This window comes from Hypanus sabinus, chromosome 6 (genome assembly GCF_030144855.1).
Source record: "Hypanus sabinus isolate sHypSab1 chromosome 6, sHypSab1.hap1, whole genome shotgun sequence".
Classification (NCBI taxonomy): domain Eukaryota; kingdom Metazoa; phylum Chordata; class Chondrichthyes; order Myliobatiformes; family Dasyatidae; genus Hypanus; species Hypanus sabinus.
Window position 1 is genome coordinate 55,805,882 of NC_082711.1, and position 26,899 is coordinate 55,832,780.

Sequence of the window (26,899 nt, forward strand, 5' to 3'; positions counted from 1 at the left end):
AAGAGACTCTGAAGATGCTGCAAAATCTTGAGTAACACACAGAGGAACTCAACAGGTCAAGCAGCATCTATGGAGAGAAATAAACATTCAATGTTTCGGGCCAAATTCTTTCACAATCTTAGCCTGAAACATCAACTGTTACTTCACTCCATAAATGCTGACTGACCTACAGAGTTTGGCCAGAGTTCTGTGCATGTTGTTTAGATACAGGATGGATAATACTCTTTTTAATCTAAAGAGATGAGTCAGACAGAACCAAAGTATAAGAAACAACTTAAGGAACCTGAGATTCGCAAATGAGTGCCCACTAATTCCGGCTCAAAAGCTGTTGTGCAGGCAAAGTTCCCAATGACTGTGGCAACTTTGCTCTTATAATTAGCTCAAAGAAAACTGAAATTATGCGCCTACCTTCAGCAAACACCCCACACATAGACCAAACATTCCCATAAACGGTCAGTTTTCAGCAGAGTGCTAGTTCACATACCATAGCAGGTGTCTCTCTCGATCAGTCAATATCGATGACAAAGTCAACAGGACAGTAAAAGTCAGCTTTACTTTTAGAGGACTGAGAAACGTGAGAGCAAAGAGGAATTAAACTAATGACTAAGCTGTAGATGTATTATGCTGTTGTTACACATACTTTTATGTTTGCAAAACAAGGACAGTGTACAGTAAACTTGTCAGACAGAATAGCTACTTCCACATCATTTGTCTGTGCACAATAGTTTACATTAAGTAGCCAGGCAGATTCCAGACACACAGATTCCTTCTCAAACAAATCTCTAAAGCAGTTGCACATGCTGAAATGTGAGGAGGACATGTCAGAAGCAGCTGCTTTATGGAGAGCTTACTGAGGACAGAAGTAGTTGACAGAAAAATGTACTTCAAAGACTCCCTGAAGAGTTTCAAAACTGATGCCAGGAACAGCAAGACAAAAGATTCTGCAGATGCTAGAAATGTTGAGCAACACACACAAAGTGCTGGAGAACCTCAGCAGGTCAGGCAGCATCTAGGGAGAGGAATAAACAGTTAATATTTCAACTCTGATGAAGGGTCAATTATTTTTCCCTTCCATAGATGCTGAGTTCTTCCAGCATTCACACACATTGGTCATCTGTGTGAAAGAAACTTTCAAGTCCATATTGGTATAGTCCACCATCTCTGTACACATCACAACATTATAGACTAGTTATCATGATGTTACTCAAGAATGAGTGATGAACAATAGCAACAAGACCACCAAGAACAAACTTACATGGGGTCCCACTGAGCAATGTCTTTGAGTTCATTTCAATGGTATCTAAATTGACTACTTTCAGGGAACCATAATCTTGTATTCCTGGTTGCCTCAGTTCAATTATGCTCCTCAGGGCCTGACTGTTGACTGTGAATACCCTAACTTGATCTATCTTTACAAGGTCCAAATCCTCATGCTTATCAATCAAACTCCTCTTCACATTCCTCAGCCCACTTACCCAGTTGATCAGCAGCTCTGAATTCCTAATAACTATCTTCACTGTCAATAACATAATTGGTTTTAGTGTCTTCTGAAATCTTATTCTGTGTGCCTTGTACGTTCTCATCTAAATCACTGCTACTGGATAACAAATAGTAATGGGCCTAGCAATGACACCTGTGGAATGGCACAAGCCTCCAATCCAAAAGCAATCTACCTCTATCACCCATGGCTCCTCCTATCAAAGCAACTGTGTATCCATTTGGCCAGCTCTCCTTGGATTCCAAGAGATCTACTTCACATAGCAGTCTACCATGCAGAACTTCATCAAACCCTTCCTTAAGTCCATGTGGACTACATTTATTTCACTGCCCTTATCCTCCTTCTTGGTTACTTCTTCAAAAACAAACTACTAAATCAAATATGTGAGACATGCACAAAGCCATACTGATTATCCTTAATCAACTCCTCTGGGAATTCCATGTGATGTGACATAGATAAATTGTTAGTGAATCTAATGCCCCCTGCCCTTTATCCCAACTCCCAAAGCCTTGCTTTGGCCACATTCTGACTTGTACACTCTTATCCAGATGTTGAGCCATACCTTTGCCTCTCTCAGCTATTACACTGGGGGGTTTCGTAACCAGATTACAGCTCCATGTTAGGGCATCCTATCATCCTAAGACATTAGACTCTGTGTTTAGCTGGATTTCAATCTTGATGATTCTATCTGAATTCCAGAGGAGTACCGGTACTCAAACTTCACCTGACCTGAGAGTGTTATCAATAAACCAAAAGCTTGTTTCACCCCTTTGCAACACAATGGCTTATTTTGTATAATTAGTAAAGATAGCAAATCTTACAGAATAAGAACTGATACCTGTTTGGTTTAAGAGTAAAGATTTTGCTCAGTTCCATACATTCTGGTGAAATAGGCTTCTGTTGGTGCTTTCTTGTCTGTTTTGCGATTCTATAAAAAATATGGTTAAGAAAAATAGAGTCAAGCAATAAAACAACTAATTGCAGAGCTTTTAGGATTATATTTTACATTATTATGGACATTAATGTTGAATCTTACTGCAATTATACTGAGTAAAACTAAATTTGATTTGCAATATTTGTAAAGGAACTAGGTTTCTAGGCAAAAGCATGGATTGCTGGTTTAGTTATTTTTATTACTTTATTGTCACCAAACAATTGATACTAGAGTGTACAATCATCACAGCGATATTTGATTCTGCACTTTACGCTCCCTGGAGTACAAATCGATAGTAAATATACGAATTTAAATTAAAAATCACAAATAAAAAATAAAAAAGAGAAAGTAAGGTAGTGCAAAAAAAAACCGAGAGACAGGTCCAGATATTTGGAAGGTACGGCCCAGATCCAGGTCAGGATCTATTCAGCAGTCTTATCACAATCGGTAAGAAGCTGTTCCCAAATCTGGCCGTACGAGTCTTCAAGCTCCTAAACCTTCTCCTAGAGGGAAGAGGGACAAAACGTGTGTTGGCTGGGTGGGTCGTGTCCTTGATTATCCTGCCAGCACTGCTCCGACAGCGTGCAGTGTAAAGTGCTTCCAAGGACAAAAGATAGATTTGTGTGCTGGGCTGTGTTCATGGTCGTCTGCAGCTTCTTCCAGTCTTGGACAGGACAACTTCCATACCAGGTTGTGATGCATCCTAGACGAGTGCTTTCTGCAATGCATCTATAAAAATTAGTGAGGGTTTTAGGGGACAGGCCAAATTTCTTCAGCTTTCTCAGGAAGTAAAGGCACTGGTGGGCCTTCTTGGCAGTGGATTCTGCTTGGTTAGACCAAGTCAGGTCATTTGTGATATTGACTCCGAAGAACTTAAAGCTTTTGACCTGTTTCACCAGCACACCACCGACGTAGATGGGGTCATGTGGTCCATTACTCTCCTTCTGAAGTCAAAAAACAATTCCTTCGTCTTGACATTGAGCGATAGGTTATTGTCTTTGCACTATGCCACCAGGTTCTTAATTTCCTCTCTGTACTCAAACTCATCATTACCCAAGATATGGCCTACAATTGTGGTGTCATCAGCAAACTTATATATTGAGTTTGATGGAAACTTGGCTACACAATCATGGGTGTACAGTGAGTACAGAAGGAGGTTGAGTACACAGCCTTGTGGGGCACCAGCGCTCAGAGTGATTGTAGAGGAGAGCCTGTCCCCTATTTTTACAGCCTGGGTCCTGTCTGTGAGGAAGTTGAAGATCTAGCTGCAGATTTGAGTGCTAAGACCCAGGTTCAGTTTATTTGGAATGATCGTATTAAAGGCAGAGCTGTAGTCAATGAGAAGGAGCCTTGCATATGCGTCTTTATTCTCCAGGTGTTTTAAGGAGGAATGTAGTAACAGAGAGATGGCATCTGCCATTGACCTGTTGCTCTGATAGGCGAATTGCAGAGTGTCGAGGTTGACCAGTAGGCTATGATTGATGTGTGCCATAACCAATCGCTCGAAGCACTTCATAGCAATTGATGTCAGAGCCACAGGTCGATTGTCATTCAGGTATGCCACCTTACTCTTCTTCAGCACCGGGATTATCATTGCCTTCTTAAAACACAAGGGGATCTTAGACGGGAGCAGTTGAAGATGTCAGCAAACACTTCAGCTAGGTCGCTTGCACAGGCCCAGAGAACCCCTCCTGGGACGCCAACTGGGCCCGTCACCTTCCTTGGATTTATCTTCAGGAAGGCCCTTCTAACATCCTCCCTGGTGACAATGAATCTCAATGCCACCAGGTCCAGTTCATCCTGGATAGATCCTCAGAGACACTGACACCCAGGAACTTGAAATTGTTCACTGTTTCTACTTCTGATCCCTTGATGAGGATTGGTGTATGTTCCATTGTCTTACCCTTTCTGAATTCCACAATCAGTTTTCTGGTCTTACTGACATTGAGTGCAAGGTTTTTACTGCAACACCACTCAAACAGCTGATCTGTCTCGCTCTTGCATGCCTTCCACCATCGTCAGAAGTTCTGCCAATAATTGTGCCATCAACAAATTTATAGATGGCATTTGAGCTGTGCCGGGCCACACAGCTATGTTTTAAAAGAGAGTAGAGCAGTGCACAAAGTATGATTCCTTGAGGTGCACTAGCATTGATTATCAGTGAGATGGAGACATTATTTCTGATCCACAGAGACTGTGCTCTTCTGGTGTAAAAGTGAAAAATCCAGTTGCAAAGGGAGGTACAGAGACCCTGGTTTTGGAGCTTTTTGATCAGAACTATAGGAGTAATTGTGATAAGCACTGAGCTGTAGTAAATATACGACAGCCTGACATACATATTAGTATTATTCAAGTGATTCAAGGCTCTGACAAGAGCTATTGGGATCATATCTACTATAGACTTAGTGTATTGAGCCCTACCAGGTATAACATCGGGTCTGTCACCTTGCAAGGGTTCACCCTCTTAAAGACGTTCTGCCATCAGCCTCCTAGACAGTGACCACAGGGTCACTAGGTGCTGCAGGGGTCCTCATAGCTGTAGTTTTATTCTCCTTTTCAAAGTGAGCATAAAAGGCTTTGAGCTCATCTAGGAGTGAAGCATCACTGCCATTTATGATGTTAGGGTTTGCTTTGTAAGACGTAATGGCCGGCAAACACTGAGAGAGTTGGCTTGCATCTGATTCTGCCTCTAAACTCAATTAGAATTGTTCTTTCTCTCTTGAGATCTCGTCGTACCTGGCCTCTTTGTATAGTATTGGATCACCAGATTTGAATGCTACCGATCTAGCCCTCAGTGGACTATGAATCTGGTTCATTCAAGGCTTTTGATTTGGGTGTGTACAGCATGTTCTCACAGGTACACACTCAGCCAGACAAGTCTTAATGAAGTCAGTGACAACTGTGGTGTATTCATTCAGGCTTGAAGATGAATCTGTGAATTTTGTCCAGTCCACCAACCCAATGCAAGTGGGAACAAAATTGAAAGCAAAATGAGGAAATACTTTTTAATGTGTGCCTGAAACCTGGAATATAGATGTGGTGGAAGTAGATTTCATTATCCACTTCCAAAGGGAAATCTTAAGTACTGTCTATGGTGAAGATGAGTTTGCAAGGCTAAAGAGTAGTAGTGGTGGAGTGTTGTGGTCAAAGACCAGCATGGACATTATGGAAATAATGGTTGTTTTCTGCAGCATAAACATTCCATGATTCTAGATTAGTTGTTTTACTTTCCATATTAACCTTTGATGCAGCACCTATTGAACGTCTACTGACATTCTTTGTACATGAATAATTTCTCCTTTATCCATTGTAAAGCTACATCTTCAAATAATTCCCTTAAAATTATTCTTTCACAAAAGCATGAAAGGGATCATTGATAAGTAAGGATTAGAACGTGGTGGAACTCAGCAGGTCAGGCATCATCCATGAAGAGGAATAAAAAGTGGACATTTCCACAGAGACCCTTCATCAGGACTGTTCATCATACAATAGTTCTGAGTGTCCTGCTAATGCATCTTCAACAAATGTTCTGCTATTTCTGCTGCCTTCCGTCTCCTTCCATTTTATTGTCATTTTTAATTTTTGTCAGCTCAAGCTGGTAAAACCTGAGGTACAGAATGTCCAAGCACACTCATTTGTCAATTACTATTAACTTTCAGACTGTTCTAGCAATGTTTACTATTGAGGCTTTCTGAAGATTTACATAAATGTTATTGCGTAGTCCTAATTGATTAATGCAATTGTGTCATGCCTTTGGGATGACACCAGTTGTAGATATTGCTATCGGAACAATGTATACACAGTTCGTTTTCCAAAGTCTTTTAATATCCGCTTTTAATTCAGCATAGTCCTGATATTTTTCACTTATTGATTTCTGTAAGTAACATGTGTTTGGAATGGCTATATCAATTTAAAAAATTGTTCTTGCTTGTTTATCGTATATTATTATATCCATATGGTTATTATGGATTGTCCTATCTGTAATAACTGATCAGTCATAATATAATTTACGGCATTCTGACTCTAAAACTGGATCAGGTTTGTCCTTATAGTAAGGTGTGACTTCGTTAATGAGTTTGTATTTTAAAGCAAGCTTTTGATGAATAATGTTTGACATTTGATTGTGCCTGTGTCAATACATCAAATTGTGTTAACCTGCTACAGGATCCTGTTTGTTTTGGATTGATTCTGGTTTTTCTACATCTTTTCTACATCTATCATTTTGAATTTGTTGGTCTTTTATTATGTATTTTTGATTTGTGTGTGTGTTTATTAAACACCTGGTCTTGTATTTCTCCAAGAAACCCTTTGTTTCTGGGAAAAAGTCTAACACTGAGCCAGGCTGTTGGTCACTTCCTCATCGACATCTAGTTTGCTCAGATCATGGGGATGTCTGCCAAGGAGGGTCATTCACTTCCATTGGTTAACTTTTTTTTTCAAATTGTCTTCATTTTTCTGGGTTGATGCCTCATTTAAGTTCAGTGACATATATTCCTTATGTTTAATAATGTTATTATAATGGGGAGCATTTGGTCTATGGTAACAAATGAGAGAAGCCCGTTCAGAACTGCCGGTTTTATTGCAACAAACACAAGAACACACCATGCACTCAGACCCAGGGAGAGAGCCCACTCAGTCAGATACAGACAGGGGAAGTGATAATTACACACCCCACAGACACACATATAAATAACTGTATAACCCAAGCTAAAATGTAATAATAAATTAACTTGAACATCGCACCATAATCCCACGAAAGAATTTTAAAACAAGAACAATAAATGGCACTCGCCAGTAGGAATGCAGGGGCAGGCTGTCGACCAGCCCGTGCCCCGTGGAGCGCAACTTTATTCAGATACTGCATGGAATAGGCTCTACAACCCATGCCCCCCAGCAATCCCCAATTTATTCCTAAACTAATCACGGGACAAGTTACAATGACCATTTATTCAATATTTTCATATGATGTAATATGACCCTGTTCCAAGCCTATTTGATTTTCCAGTATTGATTTCATATATGTCGAGAGGATCGGAGTCGACGACACTGATGATTTTGTATTTTTGTGAGATATTATAAACAGCCCTTTTTTTGTTTTTTTTCTTTTTTTTTGTTTTTTCCTCTATTAGTTATTAGATTTTTAGATTAGTTTTTTTGCATAATTTAATTTTTTTCCCTTTTTCTTTTTTCTTTTTTTATTCTATATTATGATACACCTAGGTTTGCCTTGTTTACTTGTATATTGTATCATTTATGATGTGGGAATACTCATTTATATTGTAATCATTGTTTTGTATTCTTTTATAGTTAGTTGAAATATGTACATTTGTAATCCCATTATCTAAGTACCAATTTTATTTTGTTGTTATTAATAATGATAATAAAAAGATGGAAAAAGAACAATGACCAATTAACCTATCAACCAGTATGTCTTTAAATTGGGGGAGGAAGCTGGTGCAGCAGAGGAAACCAACGCCGTCAAACTCCTTACAGGCAGTGGTGGGAATTGAATCCCAATCACCTGTACTGTAAAATATTGTGTACTGTAAAATAAAGTAGTTGTATTTGATGTGTATCAATCTCCTTCACAAATCCAGTGAATTTTGAAAACTAGAACGTTTCATCAACTGTCTCGCTGTTTCTGGCAGTTTCCGATTAGCAGCCGTTTCTGTATTTACTCGCAGTTCAAATCTCTTGTTTAATTCAAATGCCTTTTCATTGTTTGCTGTTAGCAGTTCCTCGGACTCACTTCATAACAACACTCCGATTGCTATATTTTTTAATTCTAAGAACTTTCTATAAGGGCACAATTGAGAGCATCCTGACTGGATGCATCACTGCCTGGTACAGGGTGTCATGGTCTCCATCATTAATTCCGTATCTTGCTATTAATTTCCTTTGATTATGCCACCATTCTGACCATTAATTTCCCATTTACTTCTAATTCTCTCTGATGACGGCACACCTGGTTTCCATCAAGACCTACAGCATAAGAACCCTGATGTTACAGCCACTAGTTGCCAGATCATTGGTTTTGCCTGTGTGGTGATTAACATTTCCCGGCTGCTTAGAACCATGTGTTCTAAGTTTTGCTCCAATTTCAGGGTTTACCTATGAAATCCCGTCTGTCCATGTCAAGGCTCCGTGTTAAGGTCTCTTCTGTTAGCTGTCCAATGTTCACGTCCACTTAAGCATCCTTACTCAGTCTGCGTGCCTGTGTCCTTCCCTTGGGTTCGTTTCGTTCACTCGATGCAACAGAACAATCTGGCCACTGTGGACCCAGCGGACACAAATAACCTGGAATAAGTCCTTGCCAGCCAGGGCTCCCTACTCGTTTTGCACGATCGACTTCTCCGGGATGTCAATGAGAACCTCCATTCCCTGTCTACTAACCTAACAAAGATCAATGACCAGGTGGACTGTGTTCCCACTCATTTTACCCCATCCACTCCTGCAACTCTGTCCAGCCAGCCCAGCCAACCTGTAGTGGCAATCCCCTACATGTCAGCAACACCCCCCACCAAGAGAGGCTCACGTACCCGAACCAGAACACAATGCTGGGGATTTGAAGAAGTGCCAGGCCTTCCTTCTGCAATGCTCCTTGGTGTTTGAACGGCAGTCATCCATGTACTTCACAGACAAGTCAAAGGTAGCTTATATCATGGGATTGTTGTGGGGAAGTGCCTTAGCGTGGGCTACAGCTGTCTGGGATAATCAACTGGATATCTGCTCTTCTTTCCCCACCTTTATCGTGGAAGTGAGAAAGATCTTTGACCACCCTGTCTGTGGTAAAGACGCCGCTGAGCATTTACTCACTCTGCGTCAGGGCTCACGCAGTGTTGCCGAATATTCTGTGGAGTTCTGGACGTTAGCTGCCGACTCGAGTTGGAATGATGAGGCACTCCAAAGGGTATTTCGGAAAGGTCTCAGCAACATGGTGAAAGATGTGTTGGCGGCAAGAGATGACACTGACAGCCTGGTTTCCTATATCTCCCTAGGCACCAGGTTGGACAATCATCTTCGAGAATGCCATAGGGAAAGATCTGGTCGCCCACCACCCTTGGCCACTCCAAGGCACTCATTACTGTCTCCCACCAGCACAAGGCTGTCTTCTCCTCCTGCCCCTAGAAAAGCGCCCAGCCCGGCCGTTTCCACCGCCCCGGGAAGTAAACCCATGCAGCTGGCACACAACCGTCTTTCTCCCACAGAGCGACTCCGGAGATTGGGAGCCAGTGAGTGTCTCTATTGCAGCCAGTCCAGCCACTTCCATGCTACCTGTTCCCTTCAGCTAAAAGGGAGGGCTCACCAGTAGAAAGGGAGACCCTGGTGAGCCAGACAGGATTCCCTTCCATCCCCCAAACCCGGATGCAGATCCAAGCTGCCTTACGTTACAACCAACAGTCCCTGCCTCTGTCAGCTCCAGTGGACTCCAATGCTGAGGGAAACCTTCTGGATGAAGGCATAACTTCCCAGGCCAGAATTCCTCAGGAGTTGTTGAGTACCCTTCTGGAAGCCCGGGCACTGGACAGTTGACTTCTGGCCCGAGTCACTCACTGCACACCACCCCTATTTCTCCTTCTCTCCGGAAACCATTGGGAGCAGTTATGATTTAACTTAATTTCCTCTCCTCAAGCTCCGATAGTTCTTGGTAACCCCTGGTTAAGCCGTCATAACCCCCATGTTGACTGGTCCACCAGGAAGATAGTCAGCTGGAGTCCGTTCTGTCACTCCACTTGTCTACAATCGGCCCTGTCCCCTGTGAAAGTCATCACGACCTCGTCTGCCTCTGAAACCCCCAACTTATCCAAGGTTCCAGCAGAGTATCACGATCTGGGAGAAGTGTTTAGCAAACACTTTCCCTACCTCCACACCGCCCTTACGATTACGCAAGTGACCTTCTCCCCGGAGTCCCTCCACCCACCAGTCAGCTGTATAATCTGTCCCGGCCAGAAGGGGAGCAGTGGAGGCTCACCTAAAAGACCGTCTCGCAGAGGGCATTATCCGATCCTCGTCTTCCCCTGTAGGCACAGGTTTCTTCTTTGTGGGGAAGAAAGACAGTTCACTGCACCCCTGCATTGACCACTGGGGCCTGAATAGCATAACTATAAAGAAAAGTATCCACTGCCCCTTATCAACCCTGCCTTCGAACCACTTCACGGAGCCACCATCTTCTCCAAGTTGGACCTACAAAGTGCCTACCATCTGGTCAGGATAAGGGAGGGAGATAGATGCAAAACAGCTTTGAACACCTCTCTTGGTCACTTCGAATACCTGGTCATGCCATTCAGTCTCACCAATGCCCCCGCTGTTTTCCAAGCCTGATCAACAACGTCCTTGGGAACTTTATTAGCCGTTTCATTTTTGTTTATTTGGACACCATCTTAACCTTCTCCCGCAGTCTTCAGGGAACACACCCACCATGTCTGTCAGGTTCTACAGAGGCTTTGGGAGAACAAGCTATTCGTTAAGGCAGAGAAATGCGAGGTTCATGTCCCCACCATCTGTTTCTTAGGGTAGCTCATCGAGAGCGGGTAAGTGAAGGAGGATCCTGAAAAGATCCAGATGGTGGCGGAGCGGCCAAAACCCACGACACTCGAAGCAACTCCAGCGATTTCTGGGGTTTGCAAACTTCTATCATTACTTCATCAGGGATTACAGCCAAGAGGCTCGACTCACCTCGTCTACAACCCCTTTTCACTGCAACCCTGAAGTGGACTCAGCCTTCTCGGAGCTGAATAGGCATTTCACCTCCACTCCCATCCAGGTCCAAACAGATTGCTCTCGCCAGTTCATTGTGGAAGGCGACATCTCCTACTCTGGGGTGGGGGCGGCCCTCTCCCAATGTTCCGGCCCTGACCAGAAGCTCTATCCCTGCACCTTCTTCTCTCGCCGTCTAACCCCCGTGGAATGGAACTACAACGTAGGGAACCGAGAGTTACTGGCCATCAAACTTGCTTTGGAGGAGTGGAGGCACCGGCTGGAGGGAGCTGAATATCCATTTATCGTCTGGACAGATCACAAGAACCTCGCCTACATCAAAACTGCCAAATGCCTGAATTCCTGCAAAGCACATTGGGCATTATTTTTTGACCTTTTCCAATTCACACTCACCTATCATCCAGGGTCCATGAACGGGAAGCTCAATGCTCTCTCCTGTCAATACATCTTCGAGGAGCACCTTCCCAACCCCGAGACCATCCTTCCACCATCCTGTGTAGTGACTGTTCTCACCTGGGAGATGGAATCCATAGTCAAAGAGACTCAACCAGACCTAGGCAACGGACCCTCCAATCGCCTCTTCATGCCTGATTCGGTTCGGTCTCCGGTTCTCTAGTGGGGACATGCTTCTTGTTTTGCCTTCCATCCCGGAATTGATCGAACTCTGTCCCTTCTGCAGAGACATTTCTGGTGGACCTCCATGGATGCTGACACCTGTTCCCCCATCTCTGCCTGTTCTGATTGTGCCCACAGAAAAGCCTCCCACCAACCACCTGCTGGGTTGCTTCGTCCCCTACCTGTCCCTAGCCACCCTTGGTCTCACATTGTGCTGGATTTCGTTACTGGACTACCCCCTTCACATGGAAACACTGTTGTACTCACTGTGGTGGATTGCTTCTCCAAAGCCATGCACTTTGTCACCCTTCCCGAACTCCCTACAGCCAGTAAGGCAGCTGACCTCCTTGTTCATCATGTCTTCCACCTCCAAAGAATTCCTCTAGGACATTATTTCTGACCGGGGCCCCCAATTCATCTCTCAAGTCTGGAGATCCTCTTGTCAAGCCCTTAGAGCCTCAGTAAACCCGTCTTCCAGCTTCCATCCACAGACTAATGGTCAAACAGAATGAGCAAACCAGGATTTGGAAGCAGCACTGCACTGTATAACCGCCAACAACCCGTCATCCTGGAGCACCCATCTCATTTGGGTCGAGCACGCCCACAACTCCCTGGTCAGCACCACCACCGAAATGTCTCCCTTTGAATGCTCCCTCAGTTACCAACTCTCTCTGTTTCCTGCAAATGAAGATGACATTGCTGTGCCTTCAGTTCAGGCCCATCTCTGCTGGTGCCACAAGATCGAGGAGGATGCATATGCGGCCCTACTCTGCTGAGCCGACGGCAACCAGAGGATTGCCGATCACTATCGAATTCCTGCACAAAATTATCAGCATGGGCAAAAAGTTTAGCTCTCATCAAAAGACATCCCCCTCAAGAATGAGCCCAAGAAACTCGCCCCTTGCTACCTGGGACCATTCGAGATTGAGAATGGCATCAACCCCTCAGTTGTCAGACTGAAACTACCTGGATCCATGCACATTCATCCCACATTCCACATCTCACAATTGAAACCTGTATCTGTCAGCCCTTTGTGCCCTCCTGCCAGACCCTCTCCACCCAGAATACACTGTCTGGCGAAAACTGGATGTGCACCACCGAGGCAGGGGCCTCTTGTATCTGGTAGATGAGGATGGATGCAGCCCGGTGAAATGCTCCTGCGTTCCTTGCTCCTTCATCCTGGACCCTTCCCTCATCCGTGGTTTCCATCGAGACAATCCGAACAAGCCTGGCGGTTCGCCTGGAGGCTCCTGTTGGTGGGGGGGGGGGGTTGCTATCACAGTCCCGATCATTAATTCCCTATCTTGTTCCCAATTTCCTTTGATTGTGCCACGCTTCTGACAATTAATTTCCCATTTGCATCTAATTCTCTGTGATGACGGCACACCTGGTTTCCATCAAGACCTGCAGCATAAGAACCCTGGTGTTACAACCACTAGTTGCCAGATCATTGGTTTTGCCGGTGTGGTGATTAACGTTTCCCAGCCGCTCAGAAGCATGTGTGTTAAGTTTTGCTCCAGTTTCAGGGTTTACCTATTAAATCTCGTCTCTCTGTGTCAAAGCCCCATGTCAAGATCCCTCCTGTTAGCTGTCCAACATTGACATCCAGGTAAGCATCCTAACTCCTTCTCCTGCACTTGGATTTGCTTCATTTGCTCAATGCAACACAGGGACTGTATTTCCCTCAGTGACAGGACTTAACAGAGAGTAGTGCAGACAACACAGTGCATCTGTAGACAGGTGTGTAAAAAGGGCCCTAAGTATATTTGGAGACCCGAGTTACCCCAACCACAGATTGTTACAGCTGCTACCATCCGGGAAATTGTACCACAGCATAAAGGCCAGGACCAGCAGGATTCGAACCAGCTTCTTAAACCAGGCCATCAGACTGATTAATTCATGCTGATGTAATTGCATTTCTATGTTATACTGACATATAGCATACACTTGTATATATATTTATTACAAATTACTATAAATTGCAAATTTAGAATGAGATGTAACATAAAAAATTTTATGCTTCTACTGTCATGTACATGCAGCCCTGTAAAAGTATCAGCAGCAATAGAACACACCTGGAATCTGGTTTTGCTGTTAACAAAACACTATTTCATTAGTAACTATGTAATATAGTAACTTCAACCAGATAAATCAAGAATTAACAGTGTTATGTATATATAGGTGTAAATAAAGTTACCGAACTTTCTCAAAGTCAGGTGATAAGAGTTACAGTCTTACAGTATGTAAGAAAAATTCAGTTCAAATGCACAGGTTAATTAATGTGAGATATTTGTAATCCAAAGGTGAGTGTTGTGAGAAGGCAACTACGTTGATATTCCACAGATTCCACGACAGCATGTCCTCTACCTTAGAAATTATTAGGCTTACCTATAACTCTCTATTTTACCATGCTCCATGTACCTATCTAAAAGACTCTTAAAAGACTATATTGTATCCACCTCCACCACTGTTGCCGGCAGCCCATTCCATGCACTCACCACTCTCTGAGTAAAAAACATACACCTACTGCCCAACACCTTAAACCTGTGTCCTCGTGTGGCAACCATTTCAGCCCCAGGAAAAAGCCTCTGACTATCCACATGATCAATGCCTCTCATCATCTTATACAACTCTATCAGGTCACCTCTCATTCTCCTTCACTCCAAGGAGAAAACGCCGAGTTCACTCAATCCAGGCAACATCCTTGTAAATCCAGGCAACATCCTTGTAAATCTCCTCTGCACCCTTTCTATGGCTTCCACATCCTTCCTGTAGTAAGGCGACCAGAACTAAGCACAGTACTCAAAGTGGGGTCTTACCAGGGTCCTATATAGCTGCAACATTACCTCTTGGCTCCTAAGTTCAATTCCACAATTGATTAAGGCCAATTCACCATATGCCTTCTTAACCACAGAGTCAACATGCACAGCTGCTTTGAGTGTCCTATGGACTCGGACCCCAGGATCCCTTTGATCCTCCGCTCTGCCAAGAGTCTTACCACTAATACTATATTCTGTCATCATATTTGACTTACCAAAATGAACCACCTCACACTTATCTGGATTGAACTCCATCTGCCACTTCTCAGCCCAGTTTTGCATCCTATCAATGTCCTGCTGTAACCTCTGACAAGCCTCCACACTATCCACAACACCTCCAACATTTGTGTCCTCAGCAAGCTTACTAACCCATCCCTCCTCTTCCTCATACAGGTCATTTATAAAAATCACTAAGTGTAAGGGTCCCAGAAGGGATCCCTGAGGCACACCACTGATGACTGACCTCCATGCAGAATATGACATGTCTACACTCTTTTTGCTTCTGTGGGGAAGCCAGTTCTGGATCCACAAAGCAATGTCCCCTTGGATCCCATGCCTCCTTACTTTCTCAATAAGCCTTGCATGGAGTACCTTATCATATGCCTTGCTGAAATCTATATACACTACATCTACTGCTCTTCCTTTATCAATGTGTTTAGTCACATCCTCAAAAAATTCAATCAGTCACGTAAGGCACAACCTGCCCTTGACAAATCCATGCTCACAATTCCTAATCATATCATACCTCTCCAAATGTTCATAAATCCTCCCTCACCTCCCACAGTAGCCTGGGTTACCTTTTGTCTGGTCCCGGCGACTGATCCAACAATGAATTCCAAAAGTTCCAGCACATCCTCTTTCTTAGTATCTACATGCTCAAGCTTTTCAGTCTGTTGCAAGTCATCCCTACAATTGCCAAGATATTTTGCCAGAGTGAATACTGAAGTAAAGCATTCATTAAGTACCTATGCTATTTCCTCCAGTTCCAAACACACTTTCCCACTGTCACACTTGATGGGTCGTATTCTTTCACATCTTATCCTCTTCCTCTTCACGTAATTGTAGAACGCCTTGGGGTCTTCCTTAATCCTGCCCACCAAGGCCTTCTCAGGGCCCCTTCTGGCTCTCCTAATTTCCTTCTTAAGCTCCTTCCTAGTAGCCTTATAATCTTCTAGATGTCTAACATTACCTAGCTCTCTAAACCTTTTGTAAGCTTTTCTTTTCTTCTTGACTAGATTTATTACAGCCTCTGTACACCATGGTTCCTGTACCCTACCATAACTTCCCTGTCTCATTGGAAAGTACCTATACAGAAAAATGCACAAATATCACCTGAATATTTGCTACATTTCATCCATACTTTTCATGGAGAATATTGGTTTCCATTTTAAGCCTCCAATTTCCTGTCTGATGGCCTCATAATTCTCCTTACTCTAATTAAACGCTTTTCTAACTTGTCTGTTCCTATCTCTCTCCAATGCTATTGTAAAGGAGATAGAATTATGATCACTATCTCCAAAATGCTCTCGCACTGAGAGATCTGACAGCTGACCAGGTTCATTTCCCAATACCAAATTAATTACAGCCTCTCCTCTTGAAGGCTTATCTACATAATATGTCAAAAAACCTTCCTAAACACACCTGACAAACTCCACCTCATCTAAACCCCTCACTCTAGGGAGATGACAATCGATATTTGGGAAATTAAAGTCTCCTATCATGATAATTCTGTCATTATTACACCCTTCCAGGATCTATTTCCGTATCTCTGTTACTATTGGGCGGCCTATAAAAAACACCCCTCCTGTTCCTAACTTCCCCCCACAGAGACTCCGTAGACAATCCCTCAAAGGCTTCCACTTTTTCTGCAACTGTGCACTATCTCTGATCAGCAGGGCCACTCACACACCTCTTTTGCCTCCCTCCCTGTCCTTTCTGAAACATCTAAAACCCAGCACTTGAAGTAACCATTCCTGTCCCTGAGCCATCCAAGTCTCTGTCATGGCCCCCACATCATAGCTCCAAGTACTAATCCATGCTCTAAGCTCATCTGCTTTGTTCACAATACTCCTTGCATTAAAATAGACACATCTCAAATCTTCAGTCTGAGTGCGTCCCTTCTCTATCACCTGCCTATCCTCACTCTCGCACTGTCTACAAGTTTTCTCTATTTGTGAGTTAAGCTCCTCTTCCCCTGTCTCTTCAGTTTGGTTCCCACTCCCCAACAATTCTAGTTTAAACTCTTCCCAGCAATCTTAGCAAACCTCCCCGCCAGGATATTGGTCCCCTGGGATTTAAGTGCAACCCATCCTTTTTGTATTGGTCACAGCTGCCCCAAAAGAGGTCCTAACGATCCAGAAAACTGAATCCCTGCTCCCTGCTTCAATCCCTCAGCCACGCATTTATCCTCCACCTTATACTATTCCTATTCTTTCTGTGTAGAACAGGTGTGTCAAACTACCGGCCCATAAAGGGGTCCAATCAGGCCCATGAGATGATTTGGGGAAAAAAAGTATATTAACGACCATTTATTATGTATCAGTATGGCAGCCATACAATAGGCAGCAGTTAACCACTGGCTGTGCATTAGCACCTACCATCCTACACTGAAGACCTCTAGGGTTGCACTTGCATCGTCAGACACAGTATAAACACACACAGTACTCAGGTAAGTAACATCTGTAGCAAGGCTGAGACTGTCTGCTGCTGTGGTTCAAAATGCTTTCCTAGAAAAGTTGACATCAAAGGTCGGATATTCAACGATAAATGGAAAGATCGTTTTTTACTTCTGTGAGGTCAACAGCAAACCTGTGTGTCTGATAAGATCGCAATAAGTGGCTGTGGCAAAAGAGTACAATACCAAACGACATGATGAGACATCACACAGAGAAGAATATGACAAGTATGCAGGATGACTGGGTAAATGAGTAAATGGGTAAAAGGGTAAATGAGCTTGAAGCTGCTCTGAAAAAACAGGAATCAGTGTCCACCAAAAGTGAAGAGACTCATGATGGAGCTGTCAAGGCCAGCTATATTGTTGCCAATAAAATACTCATACTCATACTCATTCATCAAAGCATGCATGCTGACGGCGGCTGAGCTGGTGTGCCCTCAGAAGAGAGAGGCTTTTGGTAATATCAGTTTGTCAAGAAATACTGTAGCAGAGAGAAGCGGGGACCTTGCAGGAGATTTGAACAGTCAACTAAAAGGCAAAGTGAAGTCATTTATTGCCTTCTCTATTGATGAGAGCATCAACTTGACTGATGTAGCTGAATTGGGAATATTTATTCTTGGTGTTGATGCATCTTTGACCATCACCGAGGAGTTTGTGAAGATGGTGTCCATGACAAACACCACAATGGCAAACGACATTTTCTCCAGCCTCTTCGAGACCATGGACAGACTGGGTGTTGACTGGAGTCACGCTGTCAGCATGGCAACAGATGGCAGACCATCCATGATAGGTAAAAGGCAGGTGCTGTTGCGAAACTCAGAAAGAAGGTTCAGACAGAGAATCCAGAGCATGATTTCTGGAATGTTCATTATATTATACACCAAGAGGAGCTATGTAACAGGAGCCTGAAAATGGACAATGTCATGGATGTAGTAATCAAAACGGTTAATTTTATTAGAGCTAAGGGACTCAACCATCGGCAATTTGACCCTCTTTTGTCCAAAAGTAATATTGGACATGGCCTACACTACCACACTGAAGTCCGCTGGTTGAGCAGAGGGCTGAAATGTTTTTTTCAATTATGTGTGGAAATTGGACTAATCTTTCTTTATCAATATTTTATTGATTTAAAATGAGCATAAATACAGACAGGAAGAGAATTATCTCAAATATGTATATCAATAACAATACAAACAGAAGGTGAAATAAACATTATCAAAATCATACATAGTGTTAAGCTAGTATGAAATATATATTAAAAAAGAAGATAACAAATTCTCCTCTTAGCAGTTCATGAATAAAAAAAAAATTAAAATATTGATTGAAAAAGAGGAAAAAATACCTGCTACACTAAACAAAAAAAGAGGTAAAAAAAAAGGGACTGGATAGTCCATTCTGAGGATATGACCAAAAAGAAACAAAAAATGACTTTCTGGTCAAATCTAAGACTTCAAAAAAGAAATTGGAAGAGTAATAAATCAAATCAAATGAAAATATTGAATAAAATTCACCAGATTTGTTCAAATTTAAAGGATGTATCAAATGCCTGACTTCATGTTTTCTCTAAACTTAAACAAGACATAATGGAGGAAAGTCAATATAAAAATCAATAGGTGGATAACAATCCTTCCACTTCAGTAAAATGGCTCTCCTAGCCGATAAAGTTGAAAAGGCTATCATACGTTGAGCAGTAACAGGAATATTTCCTGGTTCGGTTGGGGTAATCCCAAATATTGCAGTAAGTAAATTAGATTGTAGGACCAGACACAGGACTTTCAATAATGTTTTAAAAACAACCCTCCAAAAATTTCCTCCTGTTTCCTCTCCAAAAATAGTCTAGCTTTATACAAGACCAAAACATATGAGTTTTGTGGCCACCTCAATATTACATCTGTCACAGATAGGACTGATGTTGGAAAGACTACGTGCAGAAATTTTAAAAAGGATGGTGGTATGGCTTTGCCAAATTTTAGAATGCATTATTGGGCAATTAATATTCAATATATTACTTTTTGGATTTATTATTCAGATATACATGAAAGTCATTCATGGTTGGATTTGGAGAAAAACTCGGTGAAGGAGTTTTCCTTGGCCTCTTTACTGAGTGCTCCTCTTCCCTTTTTGTTTTTAAGATTAGTAGACAAGACTTTAATCCTATTATTAAACATACTTTAAGAATTTGGTTTCAGTTTCATAGATTTTTTGAGTTAAAATAATTTTGTTCTTTCTACTAATATCTATTTTAATTATTTTTAAACCATCAATTTTGGATAAGGCCTTTTAAGTTTAGAAAACCAAGCGAATAACAATGTCTTCAGATTTGTGTTTAACCATATAACCATTTAACAATTACAGCACGGAAACAAGCCATCTTGGCCCTTTTAGTCCGTGCCGAATGCTTCATCTCACCTAGTCTAACTGACCTGCACTCAGCCCATAACCCTCCATTCCTTTCCTGTCCATATACCTATCCAATTTTACTTTAAATGACAATACCGAACCTGCCTCTACCACTTCTACTGGAAGCTCATTCCACACAGCTACCACTCTCTGAGTAAAGAAATTCCCCCTCGTGTTACCCTTAAACTTTTGCCCCCTAACTCTCAACTTATGTCCTCTTGTTTGAATCTCCCCTACTCTCAGTGGGAAAAGCCTATCCACGTCAACTCGATCTATCCTCCTCAAAATTTTAAATACCTCTATCAAGCCCCCCTCAACCTGTTACACTCCAAAGAATAACGACCTAACTTGTTCAACCTTTCCCTGTAACTTAGGTGCTGAAACCCAGGTAACATTCTAGTAAATCTTCTCTGTACTCTATCTATTTTGTTGACATCTTTCCTATAATTTGGTGACCAGAACTGTACACAGTACACCAAATCCAGCCTTACCAATGCCTTGTACAATTTTAACATTACATCCCAACTCCTATACTCAATGCTCTGATTTATAAAGGCCAACATACCAAAAGCTTTCTTCACCACCCTATCCACATGAGATTCCACCTTCAGGGAACTACGCACCATTATTCCTAGCTCACTCTATTCTACCGCATTCTTCAATGCCCTATCATTTACCATGTATGTCCTGCTTTGATTATTCCTACCAAAATGTACTCTCCTAACTGGCCTAAATCTCTCTGCAAACTTTGAAAACCTACTTCATTATTCACAACGCCACCTACATTAGTATCATCTGCATACTTACTAATTCAGTTTTCCACCCCATCATTCAGATCATTAATGTATATGACGAACAACATTGGACCCAGTATTGATCCCTGAGGCACACCACTAATCACTGGCCTCCAACCTGACAAACAGTTATCCACCACAACTCTCTGGCATCTCCCATCCAGCCACTGTTGAATCCATTTTACTACTTCAGTATTAATACCTAACAATTGAACCTTCCTAACTAACCTTCTGTGCGGATCCTTGTCAAAGGCCTTACTGAAGTCCATATAGACAACATCCACTGCTTTACCCTTGTCAACTTTCCTCGTAACCTCTTCAAAAAATTCAATAAGGTTTGTCAAACATGACCTTCCACACACAAATCCACGTTGACTGTTCCTTCTCAGATCCTGTGTATCCAGATAATTATATATGCCATCTCTCAGAATACTTTCCATTAATCTACCCACCACTGACGTCAAACTGACAGGCCTATAATTGCTAGGTTTACTCTTAGAACCCTTTTTAAAAAGGAACCACATGAGAAATAGACCAATCCTCCGGCACCATCCCCGTTTCTAATAAAATTTGAAATATTTCTGTCAGAGCCCCTGCTATTTCTACACTAACCTCCCTCAAGGTCTTAGGGAATATCCTGTCAGGACCCAGAGATTGATCCACTTTTATATTCCTTAAAAGTGCCAGTACTTCCTGCTCTTTAATCATCATAGCTTCCATACCTTCCCTACTTGTTTCCTTTACCTTACACAATTCAATATCCTTCTCCTTAGTGAATACCGAAGAAAAGAAATTGTTCAAAAACTCCTCCATCTCTTTCGGCTCCAAACATAGCTGTCCACTCTGATTCTCTAAGGGACCAACTTTATCCCTTATTATCCTTTTGCTATTAATATAACTGTAGAAACCCTTCGGATTTATTTTCACCTTACTTGCCAAAGCAACCTCATATCTTTTAGCTTTTCTAATTTCTTTCTTAAGATTCTTCTTACATTCTTTATATTCCTTGAGCATCTATCTCATTTACTCCATGCTGCCTATATTTATTGTAAATATCTCTCTTTTTTCTAACCAAGTTTCCAATATCCAATATGTGTGGAATGAGCTTCCTGTAGAAGTAGTAGAGGCCAGTTCAGTTGTGTCATTTAAGGTAAAATTGGATAGGTATATGGACAGGAAAGGAGTGGAGGGTTATGGGCTGAGTGCGGGTAGGTGGGTCTAGGTGAGATTAAGGGTTTGGCACGGACTAGGAAGGCCAAGATGGCCTGTTTCCGTGCTGTGATTGTTATATGGTTATATCCCTTGAAAACCATGGCTCTCTCAAACTTTTAACCTTTCCTGTCAACCTAACAGGAATATAAAGATTCTGTTCCCCAAAAATTTCACCTTTAAATGATCGCCATTTCTCTATTACATCCTTCCCATAAAACAAATTGTCCCAATCTACTCCTTCTAAATCCTTTCACATCTCCTCAAAGTTAGCCTTTCTCCAATCAAAAATCTCAACCCTGGGTCCAGTCCTATCCTTCTCCATAATTATATTGATACTGATGGCATTGTGATCACTGGACCCGAAGTGCTCCCCAACACATATCTCCATCACCTGACCTATTTCATTCCCTAACAGAATATTCAACACTGCCCCTTCTCTAGTCAGTACCTCCATGTATTGCTGCAAAAAACTATCCTGCACACATTTTGCAAACTCCAAACCATCCATCCCTTTTACAGTATGGGCTTTCCTGTCTATGTGTGGAAAATTAAAATCTCCCACAATCACAACCCTGTGCTTTCTATAAATATCTGCTATCTCCTTGCAAATTTGCTCCTCCAATTCTCGCTCCCCATTAGCTGGTCTATAATGCAGCCCTATAAGTGTTACTACCCCTTTCCCATTTCTCAATTCCACCCAAATAGTCTCCCTAGTCGAGCCCTCTAATCTATCCTGCCAGAGCACCACTGTAATATTTTCTCTGACAAGCAACGCAACACCTCCCCCTCTTGTTCCTTTGATTCTATCACATCTGAAGCAACGAAATCCAGGAATATTTAGTTGCCAATCACACCCCTCCTGCAACCATGTTTCACTAAGAGCTACAACATCATATTTCCAGGTATAAATCCATGCTCTCTCACCCACCTTTCTTACAATGCTCCTAGCATTAAAATAGATGCATTTTGGTGGGATTGTTTAATGTCTTTTTCTCAGTTAGTGGATAAATATGATTTATCTAATGTACACTTTTTTAGATATTCACAAATTAAGATTTTTTACGTGGTCTGCTGCCAAATTATCCTTTTCCTTATCCACATAACATGACAGATGCTCTCTTTCAGCTTAAATCACTTCAAAAAAGGCTGATAGCTATAATTTATAAACAGCTATTGAATTTACAAATGATATCTAATGATAAAATTAAACATGCTTGCGAATTGGAATTTCAAGAGTCATTTTAATATAATCAATGGAGTAAATTTTCTTTATTTGGTTAATGACTCATTTATTTGTGCCCGCCATTCTTTGATACAGTTCAAGGTAGAGCATTGAACTGTGTCAAACCATGTCAAAGGAAATAGGACTATCCATGAATGAGAAAGGGAAGCCAGTGGCATTGCTGAATGACCCAGAGTGGCTTCATGATTTTGCATTTTTGGTGGATATAACAGAGCACTTAAATGTGCTTACTGTTAACATGCAAGGCCGCAACCAACTTGCTACGGAATGATTTCGTGCCTTTCGAATTAAATTAGACCTGAGGGAGATGCAACTATCCTGGAGCAACCCAGCTCATTTCCCCTCTTTGCAATCTATGCGTGTTGCTCAAGGGAATAATGACAGAATGGATGGGTACAAGGACACAATATCACGGCTGAAAAGTGAGTTTCAGAATCATTCCCAAGTCTTTACTCAACTCGAGAAGGAATTCTCACTATTTTGCTTGCCGTTTGCCGTCAACGCAGCATCAGATGTGTTGGAAGAACTCCAAATGGAACTAATTCAATGTAACTCAGCTTTGAAATATAAATTTGAGACATCGGGTCTGGATTCATACTATCAATACCTGAGACCGATGTACCCCAAGATGACAGACTTTGCCTCAAAGATCCTTTGCATGTTCAGGACAACATATCTCTGTGAACATTAACAAATCCAAACTGCACTCGCAGCTGACACACAGACATTTAAATGACATTATGAAAGTCACAACTGCCCAGAAACTGGTCCCTGATGTTGACAGACTGGTTAAAGCCAAGAGATGTCAGGTGTCTGGAAGCAGCAAGTGAAAAATGAGTGACACTGTTCGATGCACTGCGACATGTAAGCAAAATGCATTATGAAATATTGAGTCTCGTAATATTGTGATTCATTCATTTTCTGACTATTCTATTATTGTAAATTTTATCACTTCAATAAAATTTAGAGGTTCATAAAATGAACTGTGTTCATTGTCCGAGTTTGATTGCTGGAAGCATGCAAATAAAAATAAGGTGCAGTCATGTAGCCTGCATTTACAATTTGTTTCGTTAGATCTACACTTGTGTCTGCTAATGTTCAATTTCAAATGATTTATTAATGGAAAGGGTGTGGGTCCCAAAACAAGCTTAGCCAAAGTAGCATCGTTTTTTCTCTCTCTCATTATAACTTTCTTGTAGCCTACGACTGTAAGTTAATACCAATCATAAAAATAATAGGCAATCTTCTTCTTAAGAAATGAAGTTCGTAAAGTGAAGCAGAGACTGAGACACAGAAGAGCAGGCTGAAAAAGCGACGGCAATGAAAGCTGTGGGAGCAGGCGCGCGTGCGCAACTGATACGGCCCGCATTAAGTCGCATTTTGCGTAATCCGGCCCGTTGCATAAAATGAGTTTGACACCCCTGGTGTAGGATTTAAGTAATAAAGCCAGTTCTATTCATATTTGTCGCTCTTTTAGTCTCCTATCTCAGTCTTTTAGCTAGTCATTACGGATTTTTTACTAAACTGTTCTATCTTCTGACATTGCACACACCTTGTGTACGTCTAAAACGGACGTGGGTAGTCCAACCGCTCTCACTCCACCACCACCCCCCCTCACACAGAGACACCCTTTTATCGACATTAAAAGCTACCTCCATCTTGAAAAATCATCTTGAATGTCAACCGCTCAATTTAATTTGCCAATGCCTCAATATTTTAGCTAGTTCTGCTTATAGGCTTACACCATCAATCCTCTTTGAAATGCTATTCCTGTATCCATTCGTTTCTTTCTCACTCGGAATGTAAAATTTAATCATTTTATAAAGTTTGCTACTCACTACGATCGTATTGTGCTTTACAAACAACTCTACCAATCGCAGTAACCCTTCCAAAGCAGCCCACGAACAAGGAAACTCGGCTTTTCCAATGTTCCCCAATTATTATTGCAGTGTTTTCTTGCAATTTCGTGTAATATCGACACAGAAAACATTTGTTTACATTCTGGGGAACTTTATTTATATGTTAGTTTGACAAAATACTAAACACTTAACTCTGAAATCAAGGGGTAACGTGTTGATGAAAGGTATATTGACTCTATCCGTGGTCTCCAGTTGTATTGTAACTGTGCTCTGTTCGTTTATACTCCACGGTCAGAAAGGACTATGCGAATTTGGAAATAATATTGGAATGAATTAAAAGAAAAGAGGGGATTAAAAAAACAAGAATGACAGAGCGTCACTCGAACAACTGCTTCGTAGAGAAACTGAACCGTCAAGTCAAATTACTTAAATACATGTATGTATTGGATTTTACTTTCAAATTATTCACGCGAGTCTTTCAACAACGATAAAATATTCGCAAATATTGGGATTCGTACCTGAAGTAATTGGTCTTCTCTCGTCCAATCCAGGAAATGCAGCAGAAGCAAAATAGAAAAGCTAGTAGAATAAAGAGATAAAATTTATTTCGCATGGTTTATCTTTCAAATGTCTGAGAAAGAGATTCTAAACCCAAATTTGCGCTGCTGGTGATTTTCTAGACGCTAGTAACAGTTTCACTTCGCTCGCCTTTCACGATAGTGATAAAATTCACCGAGTGTGTTTCAGCGAGTGGTTCCACCCACCTGCTACAAAGCCTTCAATTGTACACGCCTACGGGTTGTTCATTCGAAAACCTTACATCGGTAGAGTAAGCAGGTTGCAGTGTATTGCAAAGAGATCTTGAGCAATTAGCAAGACGGGCTACGGAATGGCAAATGGATTTTTATCTAAGTAAGTGTGAGCTGATGCATTTTGGACAAATAAATCAGGGTAGAACCTAGATGGAAATGGCGGGGCAGAGTCGAGTAAGAAAGAGAATCAAAGTGGCTGCACAAATAGACACGATGGCTTTAATCTGTCAAGATAGCAAGATCTGAGGCGTGGGCGACATTATGTTCCAGTTACATAAATCCTTGCTGAGGTTACACGGAGTATTGTGAACTGTTTTAGTCACTCTTCTGGAGGAAGAACATTGTAAAGCTGAAGGGTACAGAGAGATTGCAGAATCAGAATCAGGTTTAACATCACCGGCATATTCCGTGAAATTTGTTATCTTTGCGGCAGCAGTACAATCAATGCATAATAATAAGGAAATATGAATTTGTAAGAATATATACAGTATTTTAAATACTTAAATTAAATAAGTCATGAAAGTTAGAAATTAAGAAGTAGGTGGAGTTCATGGGTTCAATGTCCATTCAGAAATCAGGTGCAAAGGGGAAGAAGCTGTTCTTGAATCATTGGGTGTGTGCCTGTGGCCTTCTGTACCTCCTTCCTGATGTTGGCAAAGAGCACAATGCATGACCTGGATGATGAGGGTCTTTAATGATAGGTGCCGCCATTTTGAGGTATCACTCCTTGAAGATGTCCTGGATACAACGGAGGCTAGAGACCATGATAGAGCTGACTACCTTACAACCCTCTGCAGCTTTTTTCGATCCTGTGCATTAGCCAGCACCCCACCCCACCCCCTCCCCCATACCATATGAGATGTAGTCAGTTAGAATGCTCTCCATGATATATCTGTAGAGATTTATGACGAGGTTGCCTGGACCAGAGGACCAGAGTTATAGGGAGAGGTTGTCCATAATGGGTTTCTATTTCGTGGAGTGTAAGGGAATGAGGGGTGACCTTATAAAAGTTTATGAAATTATGAGGGATATGGTTAATTTTTAATGGGTGCTACAGTGGCATTGCAGTTAGTTCAACACCATTACTGCTTGGGTGTCAGAGTTCAGAGTTGAATTCTGACATCATTTGTAAGGAGCTGTACATCCTTGTGGAATACATGGGTTTTCTCCCACAATCTAAAGCCATAACAGTTAGTATGTTAATTGTCCTGTGATTAGGCTAGGGAAGAATTGGTAGTTGCTGGGTGACACAGTTTGAAGGACCTACTCCACCTGTATCTTTAAATAAATAAATAAATAAGGTGGATGGACATAGTCTTTA

At 41.8% G+C, this 26,899-nt stretch overlaps 2 protein-coding genes across 9 annotated transcripts in view; one reads left to right on the forward strand and one right to left on the reverse strand.

The window, feature by feature from the left end:
• LOC132395483 (uncharacterized) overlaps nucleotides 1–26,899 on the forward strand; it is a 221,060-nt gene that overhangs the window by 64,377 nt on the left and 129,784 nt on the right. The window lies entirely within an intron of this gene.
• The window catches only part of LOC132395481 (alpha-2,8-sialyltransferase 8F-like), a 98,954-nt gene that overhangs the window by 40,866 nt on the left and 31,189 nt on the right, over nucleotides 1–26,899 (reverse strand). For 4 of the 8 annotated variants that reach the window (XM_059972165.1, XM_059972167.1, XM_059972169.1 and 1 more), the window contains 2 exons: nucleotides 25,285–25,345; nucleotides 2,337–2,426 (listed from right to left, as the gene is read on the reverse strand). In XM_059972165.1, the coding sequence (XP_059828148.1) occupies nucleotides 2,337–2,426; nucleotides 25,285–25,345 (151 nt within the window). Of the gene's footprint in view, nucleotides 1–2,336; nucleotides 2,427–24,958; nucleotides 25,068–25,284; nucleotides 25,346–26,899 lie in introns of all 8 variants that reach the window. The other 4 variants (XM_059972171.1, XM_059972164.1, XM_059972168.1 and 1 more) reach the window with 2 other exon arrangements.